Source organism: Polypterus senegalus, chromosome 6, assembly GCF_016835505.1.
Source record: "Polypterus senegalus isolate Bchr_013 chromosome 6, ASM1683550v1, whole genome shotgun sequence".
Lineage (NCBI taxonomy): Eukaryota > Metazoa > Chordata > Cladistia > Polypteriformes > Polypteridae > Polypterus > Polypterus senegalus.
The window spans coordinates 71,009,045-71,027,984 of record NC_053159.1 but is presented as its reverse complement, the minus strand read 5'-3'; the positions used below and the strand labels follow the sequence as shown (position 1 = coordinate 71,027,984).

Genomic DNA, 18,940 nt, shown 5'->3' with positions numbered 1-18,940 from the left:
ACAGAAAAATCCACAAGTTAATACACACGCTGTCTCTACAGTTTCTCCACACTGAATCCTCCAGGCACTACTTACAAAAGGTTACATTGACAATCGTGTTACGTTATTTTTAAAATGTTTCCTTTTCTTAGCACAAGTACAGCTGAGAAGCTTCAATGCCTGTGCTCCATAACGCGTTAAAAAAATCACGCATTTAATCACACTTTGCATTACAAACAAAGGGGAACTTCTGTCAATGCATGATTTCCTGGTACATCGATTACATTGATCAGCGCTTCCTGATTCATTTTACCCTCGCACCTTGGTTTGAGAAGAAGTATGAAAAAATATGAGGTTAACACAGAAAAACAGATCACCAATTGAAGCTTTATGAATAATCGATTCGCCATCAATAATTGTTTTGGTAAAGCCATACTCAGTGTAATCCTCCTTCCATTTTATAATTTTTCCGCCACTAGCCATGATTAAATGAACGGTAAAAAAGTAAGAGCGAAGCGAGGGTGACTTATTCAGGCAGGCTGGCGACAGCTCAATAGCTCAAATTTGGATATAAGCGGGTTCTATTTAGTCACCAGAAATATCTTTGTTAGGAATGGAAGTTGAATTTAGTCTTTAAATTTCTATGTTAAAGAAAAAGTTATGCAATGATGACTAAATTTAACTATATAAAGTCAAAACTTTTATATATAAAGTCATTCCCGAACATATAAAGTCAAAACTTGATTATATAAAGTCACTGTCGGAATATATAAAGTCAAAACTTGAATATATAAAGTCATTCCCAAATATATAAAGTCAAAACCTGAGTATATAAAGACGGCGTTGGAATATTTCTGAATATATAAAGTAAGCGCTGGAATATATAAAGTCAAAATTTAAATATATAAAGTCTGCGTCGGAATATATAAAGACAACGCTGGAATATATAAAGTATCCATCCATTTCCCAACCCATTGAATCCGACCACAGGGTCACGGGGATCTGCTGGAGCCAATCCCAGCCATCACTGGGCGCAAGGCAGAAACCAATCCTGGGCAGGGCACATGCATCATTTTATTTTTCTGAATACGTTTTGATTTTGACTTTCACTTTATATATTCAGGAGTTAGTTTATATAATCCGATGTTGACTTTATATAATCAGGAATGACTTTATAAATTCCAACGCTGACTTTATATATTCAGGTTTTGACTTTATATATTCCAGCGCTGACTTTATATATTCCAGCAATGACTTTATATATTCAACTTTTGACTTTATATATTCAGAAACAAGTTTGACTTTATATATTCAAGTTTTGACTTTATATATTCCGTCAGTGACTTTATATATTCAGAAAAAAGTTTTGACTTTATGTGTACTGACGCTGACTTTATATATTCAAGTTTTGACTTTATATATTCGGGAATGACTTTATATATTCAAGTTTTGACTTTATATATTATGACGCCGACTTTATATATTCATAAAATCAATGTATTTGCCTGTTTGGCACCCCATAGTATATGTGTGTTTGTGTATATATGTACACATGTATGTATATAAACATTATTTGGAATACATTCTATTCAACTTCCCTAAAAAGATGCAACATTTTAATAATCATCAAAACTATCAACTCCAAAGGATATTTTCAAGGTACTTCCTTGACAGCTGAAATAGTCACAGTATGAAATCAGTATTTATTTCAGTGTTACAATACCTTACAGTGCTGTCCCAGTATGTGCATGTGTTTTATCTATGTGTTATTCTTTTTCCTTCTAGTGAAATCATTATGCATAAGTGAATTAGGACATACATATGAATATTTTGAAATTAAATTTGACCAATGCTATCAAAAATCATCCACCCTCTCATCTATTCATTTTCCAACCTGATATATCCACTTCAGGGTCTTAGTGAGTTGGGGCCAGTTGCTGCAGCATTAAGTATAAGTATATAACCATGGATAAGGAATCAGTCTGTCATAAGGTTCTTTTGCACACAGACCCAAACACATTTCATATTGAGTCAGTTTTAGAGCCTCCAGTGGACCTAACACATGAAACTTTGCAAGGTGAAATGTAAAGAAAAATAGCTGAAAAGCCCCCTGTAAACAGAGTGAGAACTGGAGAACTCTGCAGTTTAATTCACAAGGCCAGGATTTTGATCTTGCCTCCTGGCTCTGTGAGATGATACTACTGACCACTGTGCCATCGTGTAGCTAAATCTCTCTCTTTCTCTGTAACACTCAAAGACAATATTAAACATAATATTATGCAAACTTCACTAGAGTACATAACTTCTTTATAAGGGAAGAGTATTTATGTTTATTATGTACAACAAAATTTTAAGATGTATGTGGTTTAAGATACTGTTATATTTTCTCTTTCCTTTCCTTCAAATGTTTTTGAAGCCTTTGATGCTGTAGGGAAAATTAATATAATTGATGATGGATTAATTTCAAGTTAAATTTAAAAAATTAAAATGAAACATATTATAATAGTCACTAGTTTGGTTTTTTTTTTTGTATTTTTATTATCAAAGGAATAAGCTTCTGGAGGGTGCCTCATGAATTGATTGAATGTTGGACACTAGAAAGACGAACTTTACTGGAGAGCAAAGAACCTCTTCTTCTAATAAACAAAAGGTATGGCTTATGCAAAAGTATTTGTTCAATTAATCTTTATTAGTACAGGTAAAATTCAGTTTCAACAACGAATATCTTTACAACGAAATTTTCATTACAACAAAGTATTTTTATGGTCTCGACAGTTTCCCCATATGATGTGAGTCTATAGAAATCTTGTTACTACAAAGTACATTCAGCAGATGCTTTCATTACAACGAAGTACCTAAAAGACCTTGAAATGCCTGAATGACTCATCCACAGATCAGCTAGTTCTGTGGCCACAGCTCAGTTGTGCACAATGATCCCCCAAACAGAAACAGTGTATTTTTTTTTCTTTCTTTGAACTTTCCTCGTACTGGTTTTTTTGCCTTTTTGTTTCCTGTGGTTTTCAGTGATACCTTTTGCTTATTGCTCGTCAACATTTGAAAAACATCCATTGGAATTGAACTCCTTGTCTCCCTCCTATAGAAACGGCAGACATGAAAAAACAATAACAGTTCATATTAGGGAAAAAAAAAACTTTACATTTTTATAGCTCTCGATTGCGGCAAAAAGAAGAAAGTCAGTGCCAGTGAATTTAGAATTTTGCCGTTGATGCTGTCAACTTTCTTGAAAGACCAAGCAAAAAAAGAAGAAAAATCTCAGGTTGCAGATGTATGTGAGCTGCTGCATTTGAAGACATCGAAAAAGCAGTTTTTATGTGTTTCAGTGATGCTCGTTCAAGAAACATTCCTATTACTACAGCACTCATTCAAGAAAATGCGAGATTTGTAAACTGTCTTGGGACCTCCCCCAACTAGACAGTACGCTGAAGAGCGTCCTGAAGTCTGATCTCCGCATCTGTAGAAGACTGTTTATCTGTTGCCAGGGCAACAGCAGGCTCAAAACTATGCTGCGTCTCTCCGCCAAAGCAAACAGAAAAGATATCGATGGGTGATACAAGGAACATTGTAAATACAGGTAACAGGATTATTTGATCACTGATCTGACCACGACCCTGCCTGACTGTGTATAGCAGAGTGGCATATCACACTACAATAAATAAGTGTGCTGTTCGTGTTTCAAACTAAATAAAACTGGTTTTGCTAAAGTACTGAGACTAAGCCTTGTGTTTTGGGGTTCAAGACAGGGACTTATAGCGTGACCCCGATCTTTTATGATTTGCTTCTGTGTTACATCACTGCAGTGCTATGCGCCTGTTGTTTCCCTGCCCCGGCAACGGACAAACAATCTTCCACATATGCTGCAATCGCACTTCGGGACGCCCTTCAGCGTGTTGTTCCCATGGGGGTCTAAAAAGAGTTCAGAAACCTCACAATATGAAGAAGAAAAGGATGATTCAGCTCCTGATTGATAACTGTGCTGCCCACAACATGCTTCCACATTTAGATAATGTTCGCGTTGAATTCCTCCCATCCAATTGCACAACAGTGCTTCAGCCATTGGATTTGGGCATCATTCGTACCCTGAAAGTGTATTATCGCAAGGAAATGCTGAGAAAAATTCTCATCAGCATAACTTGTAGGCAGGAGGAGATTAAAATTAACGCGAAAGAAGCTATTGAAATGATTGCAAACTCCTGGGCGCAAGTTAAAGAAAGCACTATAGTAACAAATACAGAATCTTATTACAACAAAATTTTCCTTACAACTAAATATTTTTTAGGTCCCAGGGAGTTCGTTGTAACGGAATTTTACCTGTATTTTTCATAATAATTATATTTGTTAAACCCCATTTCCGAAGAAGTTAGGACAGGATTTAAAATGTAAAAAAAAAATCAACAGCAATGGTTTATAAAATTTCCTTCACACATATCCAATTCAAAACAGTACCAAAACAAGATATGTGATATTTAACTAATCAACTTAATTAATTCTAAAAGAGATACTTGAAACACGTTCCATAAAAGTTGAGACAAGAGTGTTTTACCTCTGTGATGCTATATATCTCTCCTTTTAAAAACATTCAATAATTGTTTTGGGAACTAAAGTCCCTAATTGCTGTGATGCTGACAGCGGGATTTTTTCACATTCTTGCTTTGTATAGAACATCAGCTGCTGAACAGTCCTGGATTGAAATATTTTTCACTTTAATGCGCCACACATTTTCTGTGGCAGACAGGACTGTAGGCAGGCCAGTCTAGCACCTACACTATCCGACCGTGAAGCCACATTGTTGTACTATGTGCTGAATGTGGTCTGTCGTTATCTTGAAGGACATCCCTAAAAATGACGTCTAGATGGCAGCAATATGTAGCTCCAAAATTGTATGCGCTTTTCAGCTTTAAAGGTGCCTTCATACTGTGGTTGTACACGTTTTCCTTGCCATGAACACTAACAATCCCCTTTTAACATGGCAGAAGTTGGCTTTTTGAACTTTGCATTGGTAACAATCGGGATGATCATTTTTACTCTTTGACCCGGAGAACACAATGTCCATTTCCTCCAAAACCAAACTGAAGAGTAGACTTGTCAGACCACAGAACACATTACAGCTTTGCATCAGTGCATCTCAGGTGAACTTTAGCCCAAAGAAGTCACCAGCGTTACTGGATGTTGGTAATGTATGAGTTCTGTTTTGCGTAGTATAGTTTTAGCTTGCAACAAATTATATTTACTGGCAATGGCTTTGTGAAGTACTCTCAAACTTATGTGGTTACATTCATTACAAAAGAATGTCATTCTTTTTTTATGCAGTCTGCTCTCTGAGTGTTTGAAGATCACAGGCATTTAGTGACCTTGCCCTTTTCGCAGTCTGATTTCCATAGATTCTGTGAGTCTCTTAATGATGTTATGCACCGGAGATGGCAAAATCCCTAGACTCAATGAGAAACATTATTTGTAAACTGTTCAACTATGCACTCGTGTAGTTTAGCGGAAAGTGTCTATCCTCAATCCATCCTGGCTTCTTGTTTCCTTTAGGGGGCAATATAGCTCCCTAATTGGAATAAGTTCTTTTATAATTGCGGCGTTTTAAGTAACCGAAAAATATAGAGACATGATATTAAAAGGCGATATTCTTACCATAGCGATACGGTGGTAAAAATCGCATAAGAGAAAATAACTTATCTTTCTTTACTGACGATTTATGTGGCATTACAGATGGAGGAAGCTATAGCATGACAATACCAAGGTGGGAGCTTGATGTATACAGTCTGCTATTTTCCGTCGCTACACTGAAAGGATTTTTGGGATGAATGACGATATCACTCATTATCCGTCAGCTTCGAAGTGTTTGGCTGCTGTCCAAGTATTTCTACTGTCTTCTCCATGTGTAGGCCCTACTTTGGTTTCCAAACAAGGAAAGGAAAGGATTCAATTTCATCTCTAACATACAGGAATAGTATAATGCCTATTTTCGCAGTTGTCCCCTTTACTCTCCAAATGCTATCAGTTTCTAAATGCCCCTGTGTGCTAACTTTAGCCTGCACATGTGAGTGAATTTATAAAATACAGTGATACCTTGAGATATGAGTTTAATTTGTTCTGTGACCGAGCTCATAAGTCAAAATGCTCATATCTCAAATCAGTTTTTCCCATTGAAATGAATTGAAATGAGATTAATTTGTGACAGCCCCCAAAAAACCACCCCAATTTATTGTTAAATGTTTTTAACATAAGAAAAATATATTTATAATGAACAAATATTGTATACAAACAAAATAAAACCTAATACATAAAAGAGAATTTAGAAATAAAAGAGAAATAAACAGATGTTGGCGAAGCCGATTAGCATATTGTAATGTTTTTTTCTTTCACTTCACTTTTGCTTAACTTAATTTTCTTCTTCACTAGTTTTTTTCTTTTTTGTCACGCTTTCGTCTCTTTCATTTGCAGGGCATTTCAATAGAAACCTGTCCAAGGAGGTTTGTTTAGTCCTCCCCTTTAGAATGTTTCTGAAATGAGTTAGGCAAGTGTCATTAAATAGCACCGCTGCATGATCAGCTTCTTTTCAATAAAGTCAAGCATTAGGCAAGTGTCATTAAATAGCTCTGCTGCATGATCAGTTTCCTTTCAATAAAGTCAAGCATTAGGCAAGTGTCATTAAATAGCGCCGCTGCACGATCAGTTTCTTTTCAATAAAGTCAAGCGTTAGGCAAGTGTCATTAAATAGCACCGCTGTACGATCAGTTGTAACTTTTTCAGGGTGTTTCTTTTCTTTAAAGTTCAAAACTTTTTCCCATATTGCAAACACTTCCTTAATCTCGCTTTAAGAGATAACCTCCTCCGCAATACCGATCTCCTGCAGAACCTCCGTATGTTGCTGCATCTGTAGTTCTGTCAACTCCTCTGTCATCAGTTCCTCGGAATGTGTGGGGACAAGCTCTTTGATGGCACGTATTTCGAATTTTGGCTCATAACTCAAGACAAAAAAACAACCTAGTGACAGCTCGTATCTCAAAAAACTCATACATTGGGGCACTCGTATCTCAAGGTACCACTGTAATTTCTTGTACAGAGCACGGTGACATTAAACTTGCATTCATGTTACACTTGTAAACAACAGAGCCTCTCATGGATGCTTCTTTTATACCCAGTCATGAAAGCATGTCCTATATACCTGTGGAAAGTTCCAAACAGATTTTTTTACACATTCCACAGGTAGATAGGAACCTGTCCTAACTTTTGTGGAGCATGTATCAAAATCAGAATTAACTTGTACCTTGTAACTTTGTACTGTTTTCAATTAAACATGGTTAAAATAGATTTTATAAATAACTGCTTTCTGTAAACAAACTTTTATTTGCATTTTACATATTGTCCCAATTTTTTTGGAAATGCAGTTGTATATGGAGAATTCTGCCTTTTGTTCTTTGTTGCCAAGTTATGAAAATGGATAGATGGACAGTCACAAATCATTTAGCAAAACTATTAATGTCAGTTCTGACTAAGTAATATACTGTTGTCTACATACACTGTAATTACTCTGAAATAGCCTTCTAAGTACAGTGCAGCTAGGCATTATTTCCATGCATTTACTACAGTCATATGAAAAAGTTTGGGAACCCCTCTTAATTGTTTGGATTTTTGTTTATCATCAATACTTAGTTGAGCCTCCTCTTGCAAATATAATAGCCTCTAGACACCTCCTATAGCATTTGATGAGTGTCTGGATTCTGGATGGAGGTATTTTTGACCATTCTTCCTTACAAAATCTCTCCAGTTCAGTTAAATTTGATGGCTGATGAGCATTTATAGCCTGCTTCAAATCATCCTGTAGATTTTCGATGATATTCAAGTCAGGGGACTGTGACAGCCATTCCAGAACATTGTACTTCTCCCTCTGCATGAATGCCTTTGTAGATTTCGAACTGTGTTTTGGGTTATTGTCTTGTTGGAATATCCAACCCCTGCGTAACTTCAACTTTGTGACTGATGCTCAAACATTATCCTGAAGAATTTGTTGATATTGAGTTTGAATTCATCTGACCCTCGACTTTAACAAGGGCCCCATTCCCTGAACAAGCTACACAGCCCCACAGCCTGATGGAACCTCCACCAAATTTGACAGTACGTAGCAGGTGTTTTTCTTGGAATGTGGTGTTCTTCCACCATGCAAAGCGCTTTTTGTTTTGACCAAATAACTAAATTTTTGTCTCATCAGTCGAAAGCACTTTGTTCCAAAATGAATCTGGCTTGACTAAATGAGCATTTGCATACAATAAGCAACTCTGTTTGTGGCATGAGTGCAGAAAGGGCTTCTTTCTCATCACCCTGCCATACAGATGTTCTTTGTGCAAATGGCGCTGAATTGTAGAACGATGTACAGATACACCATCTGCAGCAAGATGTTCTTGCAGGTCTTTGGAGGTGATCTGTGGGTTGTCTGTAACCATTCTTACAATCCTGCGCACATGCCGCTCCTGTATTTTTCTTGGCCTGCCAGACCTGGGTTTAACAGCAACTGTGCCTGTGGCCTTCCATTTCCTTATTACTTTCCTTACAGTTGAAACTGACAGTTTAAACCTCTGAACTTTTTGTAGCATTCCCCTAAACCATAATACTGAACAATATTTGTTTTCAGATCTTTTGAGAGTTGCTTTGAGGATCTCATGCTGTCACTCTTCAGAGGAGAGTCAAAGGGAAGCACAACTTGCAATTGACCACCTTAAATATCTTTTCTCATGATTGGACACACCTCTCTATGAAGTTCAAGGCTTAACGAGCTAATCCAACCAATTTGGTGTTGCAAGTAATCAGTATTGAACAGTTACATGAATTCAAATCAGCAAAATTACTAGGGGACCCAAATTTTTGCGCAGCCAGTTTTTCACATTTGATTTAATTTCATACAACTAAATACTGCTTCACTAAAAATCTTTGTTCAGAAAACACCCCAGTACTCAGATGTTCCTAGGAAATGAAAGACATACCACTGTTATCTTTTTTGTTGAAAGTAGAGTAAATTTATTATGCAGGCTGAGAGGGGTTCCCAAACTTTTTCATATGATTGTATGTAGCTACAGCAATTGAGCACATAAGTACCCAATATACAAGGATAAACCAAAAAGTAACGGCAATTTGAAAATTACATGCTAATCGCAACAGATAAAAGCTGATGCAATACAACACATTCACAATGACTTATGGGTAGTTCAGACACACATTGTGCAGTAGTTTCCCATTAATCTAGTTGAAGCAAAGGCCAGATGAACATTGATGCGCCATGGTGAGATTTCTTTTGGAGCACAAATGAAACCTGCTGAAATTCACCAAAGGATATTGGCTCAGTACAGAATGTGAAAACAGCATGCCTCAACTAAAAGTTTATAATGGATTGAAAACTTTAAAGCAGGAAGAACAAGTGTAACCAACGAAGCTCAATCTAGTTGACCGTCAACATCACTCACACAAGCCCACATCGATGTGGTGAATGCCTTCATCAGAGAAACACAAAGGATGATGTTTTCTGTTGTTGCTGCACATTTGAATATCAGCTATGGATTTGCACATGTCATAGGGCATGATGACTTGAGGTAAGTTTTTACCCAAACAGCTTACTGATCTGCACAAGCCACCATCCTTCGATAAATTTAAGCATGTTTCACTCACTCTGCCAAAAGAAATCTCACTAAGGCGTGTTGTTCAACTATGGTGCAATCCCGCAACAGAGCCTCCACGTTCATTGGACTTTGCTTTCAATTAGTTTAACGGCAGAGCACTGTGCTGTGTGTGTTTGAACTACCCATAAGCCATCATGAATGTGTTGTATTGTGTCACATTTTATCCATCACACTTACTACATCATTTTTAATTTGCCTTTACATTTTTATTTGCCATTTAATTTGCAGTCTCACTGCAGGCAGACATGTAATTACAAAGTAGTTATGCTCTAGACAGGTTTTTTAAGGGAAAATTCCAATACCAGTTTTTTTTTTTTGTTTTCTCTTCCTTTATCTTTTAAACATTTTGATTACACTAAAGTTTTACATATCCAAATGTGTAGAAACCTTATGTTGGTTGAGGTTAAACTGCAACTGTGTTATCTGTTCATTTTTACAAGCAAAATTAAATTCTGTAGTCTTATTGTTCAATGACCATAAAAATACTGAAATTAATAAAATCCCCTTAAAATATTTTTTTTAACCAATGAAATATTTATTTTATGTACTGTGGACTTGACCTGGACACAGACAGGCGGACATGTTGTTAATCCTCACCACACGTTTATTTACAATATTTACAATATTAATAATGGTCACTCAGACCCAGTCAGTGCACAACACCCCAACACTCAGTCCTGGCCACACAAAGGCCTCTCTTCGGGCTGCCTTCACACCTCTCCTGTGCTTTGTCCTTCCACCTCCCGACTCCAGCCCTGAATGAATGGAGACGCCCTTTTTATCCAGTTCCCGGATGAGCACCAGGTGTTCCCGGCATTCCTCCCTTGGCCACGCCCCAGTGTGGCGGAAGTGCCGGCTCTCCTCCCGGCAGCTCTCCGGGTGTCGTCCTAAATCTTCCCCCCAGCACTTACTGGTGTGGCGGAAGTGCTGGGGCAACAGGTCCCCAAGGCTTTGGGGCGCCTCCTGGCAGTGACCACGCGCCCCTACAGGGTGGAGCTTCCAGGCCCCCAAAGCAACCAGGAAGGCAGCCCCCACGTGATCCCAGATGGGCGCACGCCCACGTCCGGTCTTCCAAGGCGTCCCGGCCGGGTCATCGCCCCTGGCATCCACGACAGTACACAATTTTTTTTGTAACGCAAATGACATAAAAGAAAATAATATGGTTGTCATAAAAGCCACAATTCTAATAAAAATGTTCATTAGATGTTATCAACAAGATACAAGGCTAACATGCTTAACAAGTTTATACATAAAATGAACAAATTTAGCTTCTAAGCCAACAAGCCTATTGTTTACTAAGCAGTGAGGACAAATTCTTCTTCTTTATCTATTCTTTACCTAATTCAGAATGTGAGCTGCTTTTCTAAACAAAAGCTTGCCTACTGTCCACATTCAAACAAGAAGTGCCCACTTTAATAAAAGGACAAAATGAAAATGTTCTGAACTTATTAAAGCAGCTACTTCTTTAATGTCTGATGAAGACAAGCCTCTTTTCCTCCAAGTTCAGCTGGATAGCATATACATCTGACATTCCTCTCCATGCATAGGACAACTCCTCGGATTCCCTTTTTTCAGTTTATTACTATTCTTTAATGTAAAAGCAAATATTCTGGTCTTCCTAAGGTCTACATTACTGTTCTTTGTTTAAATGAAGTTCCGGAAGCAAACCACTAAGTTACCATAAAGCTTAGAAAAGCAGTTTCTGAAAAACTGGCTTCTGAGATCAATATATTGATCATTGATCAAGTCATTTGGAGTTGAAATTGGCTGACTTCGATCAGCAAGTCAAAGCATCACAAGTAATTACATTGTACATACGATGTAATGAGAAAAAAATTGTTTAAAGTATTGCCCAGTTTACAATATAGTGGATGAATAAAGGAAATATTTAAAAACCAGTTTCTTAGCTGTTGTCATATATTCTGTGTTCATGTGCTTACATTAGTTGCCATGATCTTTAGTTTTTTGCTTCCTTAGAGCAGACTAGTTAAACGTATATTTTAAGCTAGAGAAAAAAAACAATGAACAAAGCTATAGTAACAATTTTAAAAATTCAAAGAAATTTACATCGATGAAAATGAGTAATTGAATTCAAGATATTATTTTGATCAACAAAACATTTAAAAAGTTTTGTTTTGATAGTTTATTAATATGATTTAATAACACTTTTCAGTTTAATTGTTAACTTTTCAGTTATTTTATTTATTATATAGAGTTCCTTTCACTGTGAGCACAACTGAAATTGCTTTCAATGCAGTTATATTGCAATTCATTAAATAAAATATTTTCTTTTCAATGAAAAAAATGAAGTTTTGGCTGAAAAAAGCAAGGTACCCACCTGAGAGAATATTACACAGATACCAGGAGAAGGTGGGAGCGGAGGATGCCATCATCTATATGCTACACCGATCCCTCTCCCACCTGGACAGAGGCAGTGGTGCTGTAAGAATTATGTTTTTGGACTTCTCTAGCGCCTTTAACACCATCCAACCTCTGCTCCTTAGAGACAAGCTGACTGAGATGGGAGTAGATTCATACTTGGTGGCATGGATCGTGGACTATCTTACAGACAGTCCTCAATATGTGCGTCTTGGGAACTGCAGGTCTGACATTGTGTTCAGCAATACAGGGGCACCGCAGGGGACTGTACTTTCTCCAGTCCTGTTCAATCTATATACATCGGACTTCCAATATGACTCGGAGTCCTGCCACGTGCAAAAGTTCGCTGTTGACACTGCTATTGTGGGCTGCATCAGGAGTGGGCAGGAGGAGGAGTACAGGAAGCTAATCAAAGACTTTGTTAAATGGTGCAACTCAAACCACTTACATCTTAACACCAGCAAAACCAAGGAGGTGGTAGTGGATTTTAGGAGGCCCAGGCCCCTCATGGACGCTGTGATCATCAGAGATGACTGTGTGCAGAGGGTGCAGACCTATAAATATCTGGGAGTGCAGCTGGATGACAAATGACAAATATGGACTGTACTGCCAATACTGATGCTCTATGTAAGAAAGGTCAGAGCAGACTATACTTTCTGAGAAGGTTGGCATCCTTCAACATCTGCAGTAAGATGCTGCAGATGTTCTACCAGACGGTTGTGGCGAGTGCCCTCTTCTATGCGGTGGTGTGCTGGGGTGGCAGCATAAAGATGAAAGACGCCTCACGCCTGGACAAACTTGTTAAGAAGGCAGGCTCTATTGTAGGAGTAAAGTTGGACAGTTTAACATCTGTGGCAAAGCGACGGGCACTAAGCAAACTCCTGTCAATCATGAATAATCCACTGCATCCACTTAACAGTGTCATCTCCAGGCAAAGGAATAGCTTCAGTGACAGACTTTTGTCACTGTCCTGCTCTACTGACAGACTGAGGAGATTGTTCCTCCCCCACACTATGCAACTCTTCAACTCCACCCGAGGGAGTAAATGCTAACATTACTCAAAGTTATTGTCTGCTTTTTCATTTTTATTACTATTTAATATAATATTGTTTCTTTGTATCAGAATACTGCTGCTGGATTATGTGAATTTCCCCTTGGGATTAATATCTATCTATCTATCTATCTATCTATCTATCTATCTATCTATCTATCTACCTACTGTATCTATCTATCTATCTATCTATCTATCTATCTATCTATCTATCTATCTATCTATCTATCTATCTATCTATCTATCACATTTAAATACATTTAAATTTTAGTGTAAAAAAGCCATGAGAATGTGCCTAGAGAACAGACATAGCAAGAGAATTTAAAACCTGGGCATATCAAATCTAGAGTTTGACTTAAGCGTTCTCTGAAAGTATTTAATTTGTAACATTGTATACCTTTTACATCTTGCTTTTCTGTACGTGTTTAAATCACATTTAACTTTTTTTAAATAGTTTTTAGTTAAGGAATACATTAAACTATTTTTCTGCTTTTACTGACAGGTGGTTTTCATGCATGGAAAAAGAAGAGATGGAACCAAGTCCAAAACGTGTTTTTAAGCGCATTACTTTTTCCGGGCCTTCCACCTGTACAGCAATCAAGGTTAAAAACTCTGGAAAAGAACATACTAAAAATGACTTTCCAAACAAGGATTCTGAGGAGAGAGCTCAAAATTTGGTTACATGCATAACATTTGAAAAATCCAGTAATGGATCTGGGAATGAAAGTCAACCTGGGGTTTCTGGCAAAGACCTTTCTAATAAGGATACAGTGAGGACTAACGCTGCTGGAAGTTTCAACGATTCTGGACCTTCAGGACAGAAAACTCAGAAAAGCAGCCGCCCTATTCGCTTGAAGAGGCCTGCACCTTTCAACAAAGCCAGGACAGTGCAAACTAATGAGGTCTTTGAACTGGAAGGGCAGAAAAAGTCGATATTAATATCAAGTGAGGATCAAGGAGAAAAAGAGCAAAGACACATGCAGGAGCAAAGAGATGTGGTAAATGATAGGGATGGAGAGGGCTGATGCATTTGGATCAAGAGGCAGAGGGTTGCATAGTTTGGTATTTTTTGTCTTTTATCAGCAGACTAAAATTGCTATCTCAGATTGCTTTTACCTGCTTTGAAATCCATGTAATGTGTTCTTACAGGCTTTACCTTCAAAGAAGTTGTAAAGCTGTCAAATTGTGTTTTACAGGTCATTGCTGTGGGTTGGTATTCAAAAGATACATTTAGCATTTTAATACATTTACACAAGAAAAGAAATAAAATGGTAACTTACGGTATTTATGAATAAAAGTACAAATGGAATGAAATGAATCTTGCAATGCCTGTTAATTTAAAATATAACAAATGCTTCAGGTTATTGGTGCACTCCTTAGTCTCTCTTAACTGCTACAAACAACTACTGCAGACAGATGCGAATATCATTTTTATTTTATTTTATTAAAGAAAGAACAAATAATTTGTTCCACAAATATTTTGCACAAAGCAAGAAACATTTCATTACATGTTATTACCTGGAAATATGGTATTTATGAAAAATGTCACTTTTTTTTTGTTTTAAACCCCTCAGATATTATCCAGGGTCTGAAATTGCTGCTCACATTTTTCTTTTTAACAAATAAGCAGTTAGAAAAACAACAAATATTTTTTACCTTTGTCAAAACAAAAGACTACTGTTACTTCAGTTGCCATCCAAATTTTAGGAGGCTGATATGAAATTTGATCACGGCTTGTCTTAGAAAGGTTTTTTGGAATGATTTTCAGTTTGCACCTAGTGAAGTGCTTTAAATAATAAGTTTTTGAAATGTACATTTGTTTAGTTAATGTATTTTTGTGTATTTGTATTGATGCTCCTATCACCTGAGTAGACACTAACTGCTACTTTTACAATAATATTGTCAAAACAAAAGTTATCTTGAATTGAAATCAAACATAAGATTCTCATATTCACTGAATCACCAGAATGGACTGTATTCTTGGTGACGTTAGGTGCTAACCCACCCATTATGGGATGCCTGATCATCATGAGGGCACTTTGATGCAGGTACCCACACATGACCAATTTGCACATTTTAACATATATCTATCTTACCTGGCAACAATAATAGAAGGACTATTCTTGAAATAGTGTTGTGTTATTTGACTTATGAACAGACCTCTGCCATTATTACTTATGTCACTATTTGGTTGTGTGGCAAAGAAGAAACGGAGTGATTTTTAAAGTAGTTGTACTAAGATAGTGTGAATAAATTATATAGGACATCTGCAAGATTGAGATTAATACGTGTGTTAAAGCTAAGAGTCTGATGGTTTGCATTTTCTTAACATCTTAAATAGTTTTTAACAGCTGCAGATAAAATTTGAAAAAAAGACAATGCGGTGAAGTAGGGACATTCATTAGGAAAGTAAAGGCATATAATAGGATGTATTTATAAAAATAGAAAGGGTGAAGCATTAACTTCTTGTCAAAAACTGTTCCTTTTCCTGTTATTACCTTTTTTTTTAAAAAACAGATTGTTCCCTGCATCATCATGTCATAGAAATGAAATTTTCCTTGTTAAAGAATATGTATAAGACACCTATTGACCCAATTGACCCTCTTGAGGTTAAAATGGATTAGAAAGAAGCAGTGGAGTTGTATGTACTGTATGTATGTATTGTTACTAATCACTCAAGCCTTGAAGTCATTACTAAATGAACCAGTACTTTGTCATGTTATATTTTTTGGAACAAAAATAATCTTACAAAACTAGAACTTTCTGTTGTTTTTTTTTTTGTTCTATTTAAATATTCTAATATTGGTTAACAAGGTTCTCAACTGTGTCCATCATCAGTTCTCAGCCAACCACATCTTTCTGCTGTGATGTTATTTATTGAATGAAAACATGTCACTGGTTCTTGCATCAGATTGAAAAATAGAAACTGATAAATAACAATTTTACTTCTTCCCATAGTCCAGAAACTGCAGGACTGTTCTGTTTAGCAGCCAGCTTGTATTTTTGTTTCATTCCCTTGGACCTTTCCATCACCATTTTCTGTGTCCACTTGGTCTATAGTATCAGGCTCAAGAGAGATGCTGACATTGGCTGGTTTGCCATTCCCCTGCACTCATTCACACACCACATTTACCCACAATGGGACCATTTAAGTCTTAGTAGTTGCTTTTTCACACCCTGTATACAGTAATCCCTCGTTATATCGCGCTTCGACTTTTGCAGCTTCACTCTATCGTGGTTTTTAAATGTAAGCATATCTAAATATATATCACAGATTTTTCGCTAGTTCGGGTCTTTTAATTTATGGTACATTCTTCCTCAGTTTGTTTGCCCAGTTGATTTCATACAAGGGACGCTATTGGCGGATGGCTTAGAAGCTACCCAATCAGAGCATGTATTACATATTAAATAAAACTCAATGATATACGATATGCTTCCGCGCGGTGCTTGATTGTTTGCTTTTCTCTGTCTCTCTCACTCTCTCTGCCTGACGGAGGGGGTGTGAGCAGAGGGGCTGTTTGCACAGAAGCTGTTTGCCTAGAGGATACGGACGCTCCTCTACAAAATGCCGCTTTATTGCGGTGCTGCAGCATACTTAAAAGCACGGATTGATTTTTTGATTGTTTGCTTTTATCTCGCGCTCTCTCTCTCTGACATTCTCTGCTCCTGACGGCGCTCCTTTGAAGAGAAAATATGTTTGCATTCCTTTAATTGTGAGAAAGAACTGTCATCTCTGTCTTGTCATTGAGCACAGTTTAAACTTTTGACTAAAGGGTGTTATTTCATGTCTAGAGGGCTCTAATAATATTAACAGTGTGGGAGAGTTTATAAGGGCTTAAAATATATAAAAATAACCATATAAACATATGGTTTCTACTTCGCGGATTTTCATCTATCGCGGGGGGTTCTGGAACGCAACCCCCGCGATCGAGGAGGGATTACTGTACTGCATATTACAGTCATAATGAATGTTCATGGTCATTGTTCTGCCCCATATCTTGTTAGTTGAGACTGTTATTTGTTGAACTGTGCTTCCCCTTCATCTTGTCATTTATTAACACACCTGTCAGTCACGTCCCACACTCACAGTGGTACTATAAAAGTCTATGAAACTCACGTAACACACGTAGGTCCCCTAATAAACATTTGAATACAATACACCCAATGTGTCTCACGTAGGCACCTCTTTATCTCTTGTTTCGGTCACATCCAAAACGTATCCTTAGGGTATATAAACCCCTGTGTCTGGTTAGTTGTGGTACACAGCAATTTGGACCTCTGTCTACGCGCTTCTCTTCATCTTGATCCAACCGTGGAAATCACTCGCCTTGTAAGTATCTTTTAAAGCTTTATTGTTTAACTAGAAAAATACCCGCGCGTCACAGCGGCGAAGTACTGCATTAAAATTTTTATTAAGAAGAAAATTAAACCTTTTTAAACTGAGGGAAAATATGCCAATAATTATTTGTTAAGGATCTCTTTGTATACCATGTTGTCAGTTCGGCCCTGCGGTTGTAATATGACCAAGCTGTGTGCTGAGCTTACTCTTAAGCATGCGACGTACAGTTGGCCATGTGAACAGTAATCTTGTTTCAAATCTCACAGCTTGGATTGCTGCTGTCATAATCGGTTTGAGTTTCATGGTTTGTTTCAATTACAACAGTATTTGTAGGACTTGTGTTGAAGAGACATTCGGCATCTGTCAAGCGTTGTAAGCACACAACCGGTTTTATCGATAAAATCACATCCAGCTTTTGAGAGTTTAAACATTCATAAACATCAAAGTGTCCACTACTGAAATCGTCACCTGTCAATCTAAGATGTTTAAGAGGCATTGGCGGTTTCGAAAGGTGTAAAATATTTATCCATTTCGGTACACTTGAAAGCGACAACCGAACAATTCAGCGGCAGCCATCAACTCACATGCAGAACCATAGGTGAAGGGCTTAAGCATTTCACTCTTATGGTGCTCCTGTGTAGTATAATTATCTCCTTTTACCATCATCAGTTCACACCTTGAACCTGTCCCAGTCATTCAATACATAAGACAGAATGTTCCTCCGGATATCAAGAGTGAGCCTGATATGGCCGTGCAATATGTAACAAAGAGAATGGAAAAGGTAGGTGCCATCTCCAGGCATGGAAACCACTTGGTAAGTGACAGTTCTTTGATCGATAGTGATCATCTCGATAGACATGTTAATGGGGTTTGGAACAATAAAGGAAATGGGTACCTGAACAATGTAAAGTAAGTCTAAAATACCTACACAATAACTATTATTGTAATAAACAAACAATAAAACAGCGGAGAAGCCGTGGATTAAACAAAAAGGCTGTAGTTATCAGTAGGGAGACGTGAATCCTGTGGCGAAGCAAGGAAGGGAATGTGGAGACCGGAGCTACGGACGGCCTTATATAGGCAGGCAGCCAACAACGTGGTAGGCGTTGGGATGGGGGACCCAACGCCACCTCATAAGTAAGTTCAACATGGTGGACGTTGTTGACTGTTACGTGTGGAATTTTGAAATGAAACCTGCTTAACTGTTGTAAGTAAGCTGTAAGGAATGAGCCTGCCAAATTTCAGCCTTTTACCTACACGGGAAGTTGGAGAATTAGTGACGTTGGAAAGTTCAATATGGCAGCCGACAGTGGCGTCATACCAACGAAATAAGTATGTACATCAGTTTTGGTTAGCGCAGGGAAGCCACCTACCAAATTTCGTGAAGATGGGGTCAGCCTTCTCCCTACACGGGAAGTTTGAAAATTGGTGACGTTGGAAAGTTCAATATGGGGGCCGACAGGGGGTCATACCATCGAAATAAGTAAGTACATCGGT

General features: G+C 37.6%; 1 protein-coding gene across 3 annotated transcripts in view; it reads left to right on the top strand.

Annotated features, from left to right (window-relative positions):
• Positions 1–15,857, top strand: part of LOC120531157 (BTB/POZ domain-containing protein KCTD18-like) — a 70,389-nt gene extending 54,532 nt beyond the window's left edge. For all 3 annotated transcript variants that reach the window (XM_039756317.1, XM_039756318.1, XM_039756319.1), the window contains exons 6-7: positions 2,527–2,629; positions 13,607–15,857. In XM_039756317.1, the coding sequence (XP_039612251.1) occupies positions 2,527–2,629; positions 13,607–14,129 (626 nt within the window). In that variant the 3' untranslated portion in view covers positions 14,130–15,857. The remainder of the gene's footprint in view (positions 1–2,526; positions 2,630–13,606) is intronic.
• The last annotated feature ends 3,083 nt before the right edge of the window (positions 15,858–18,940 follow it).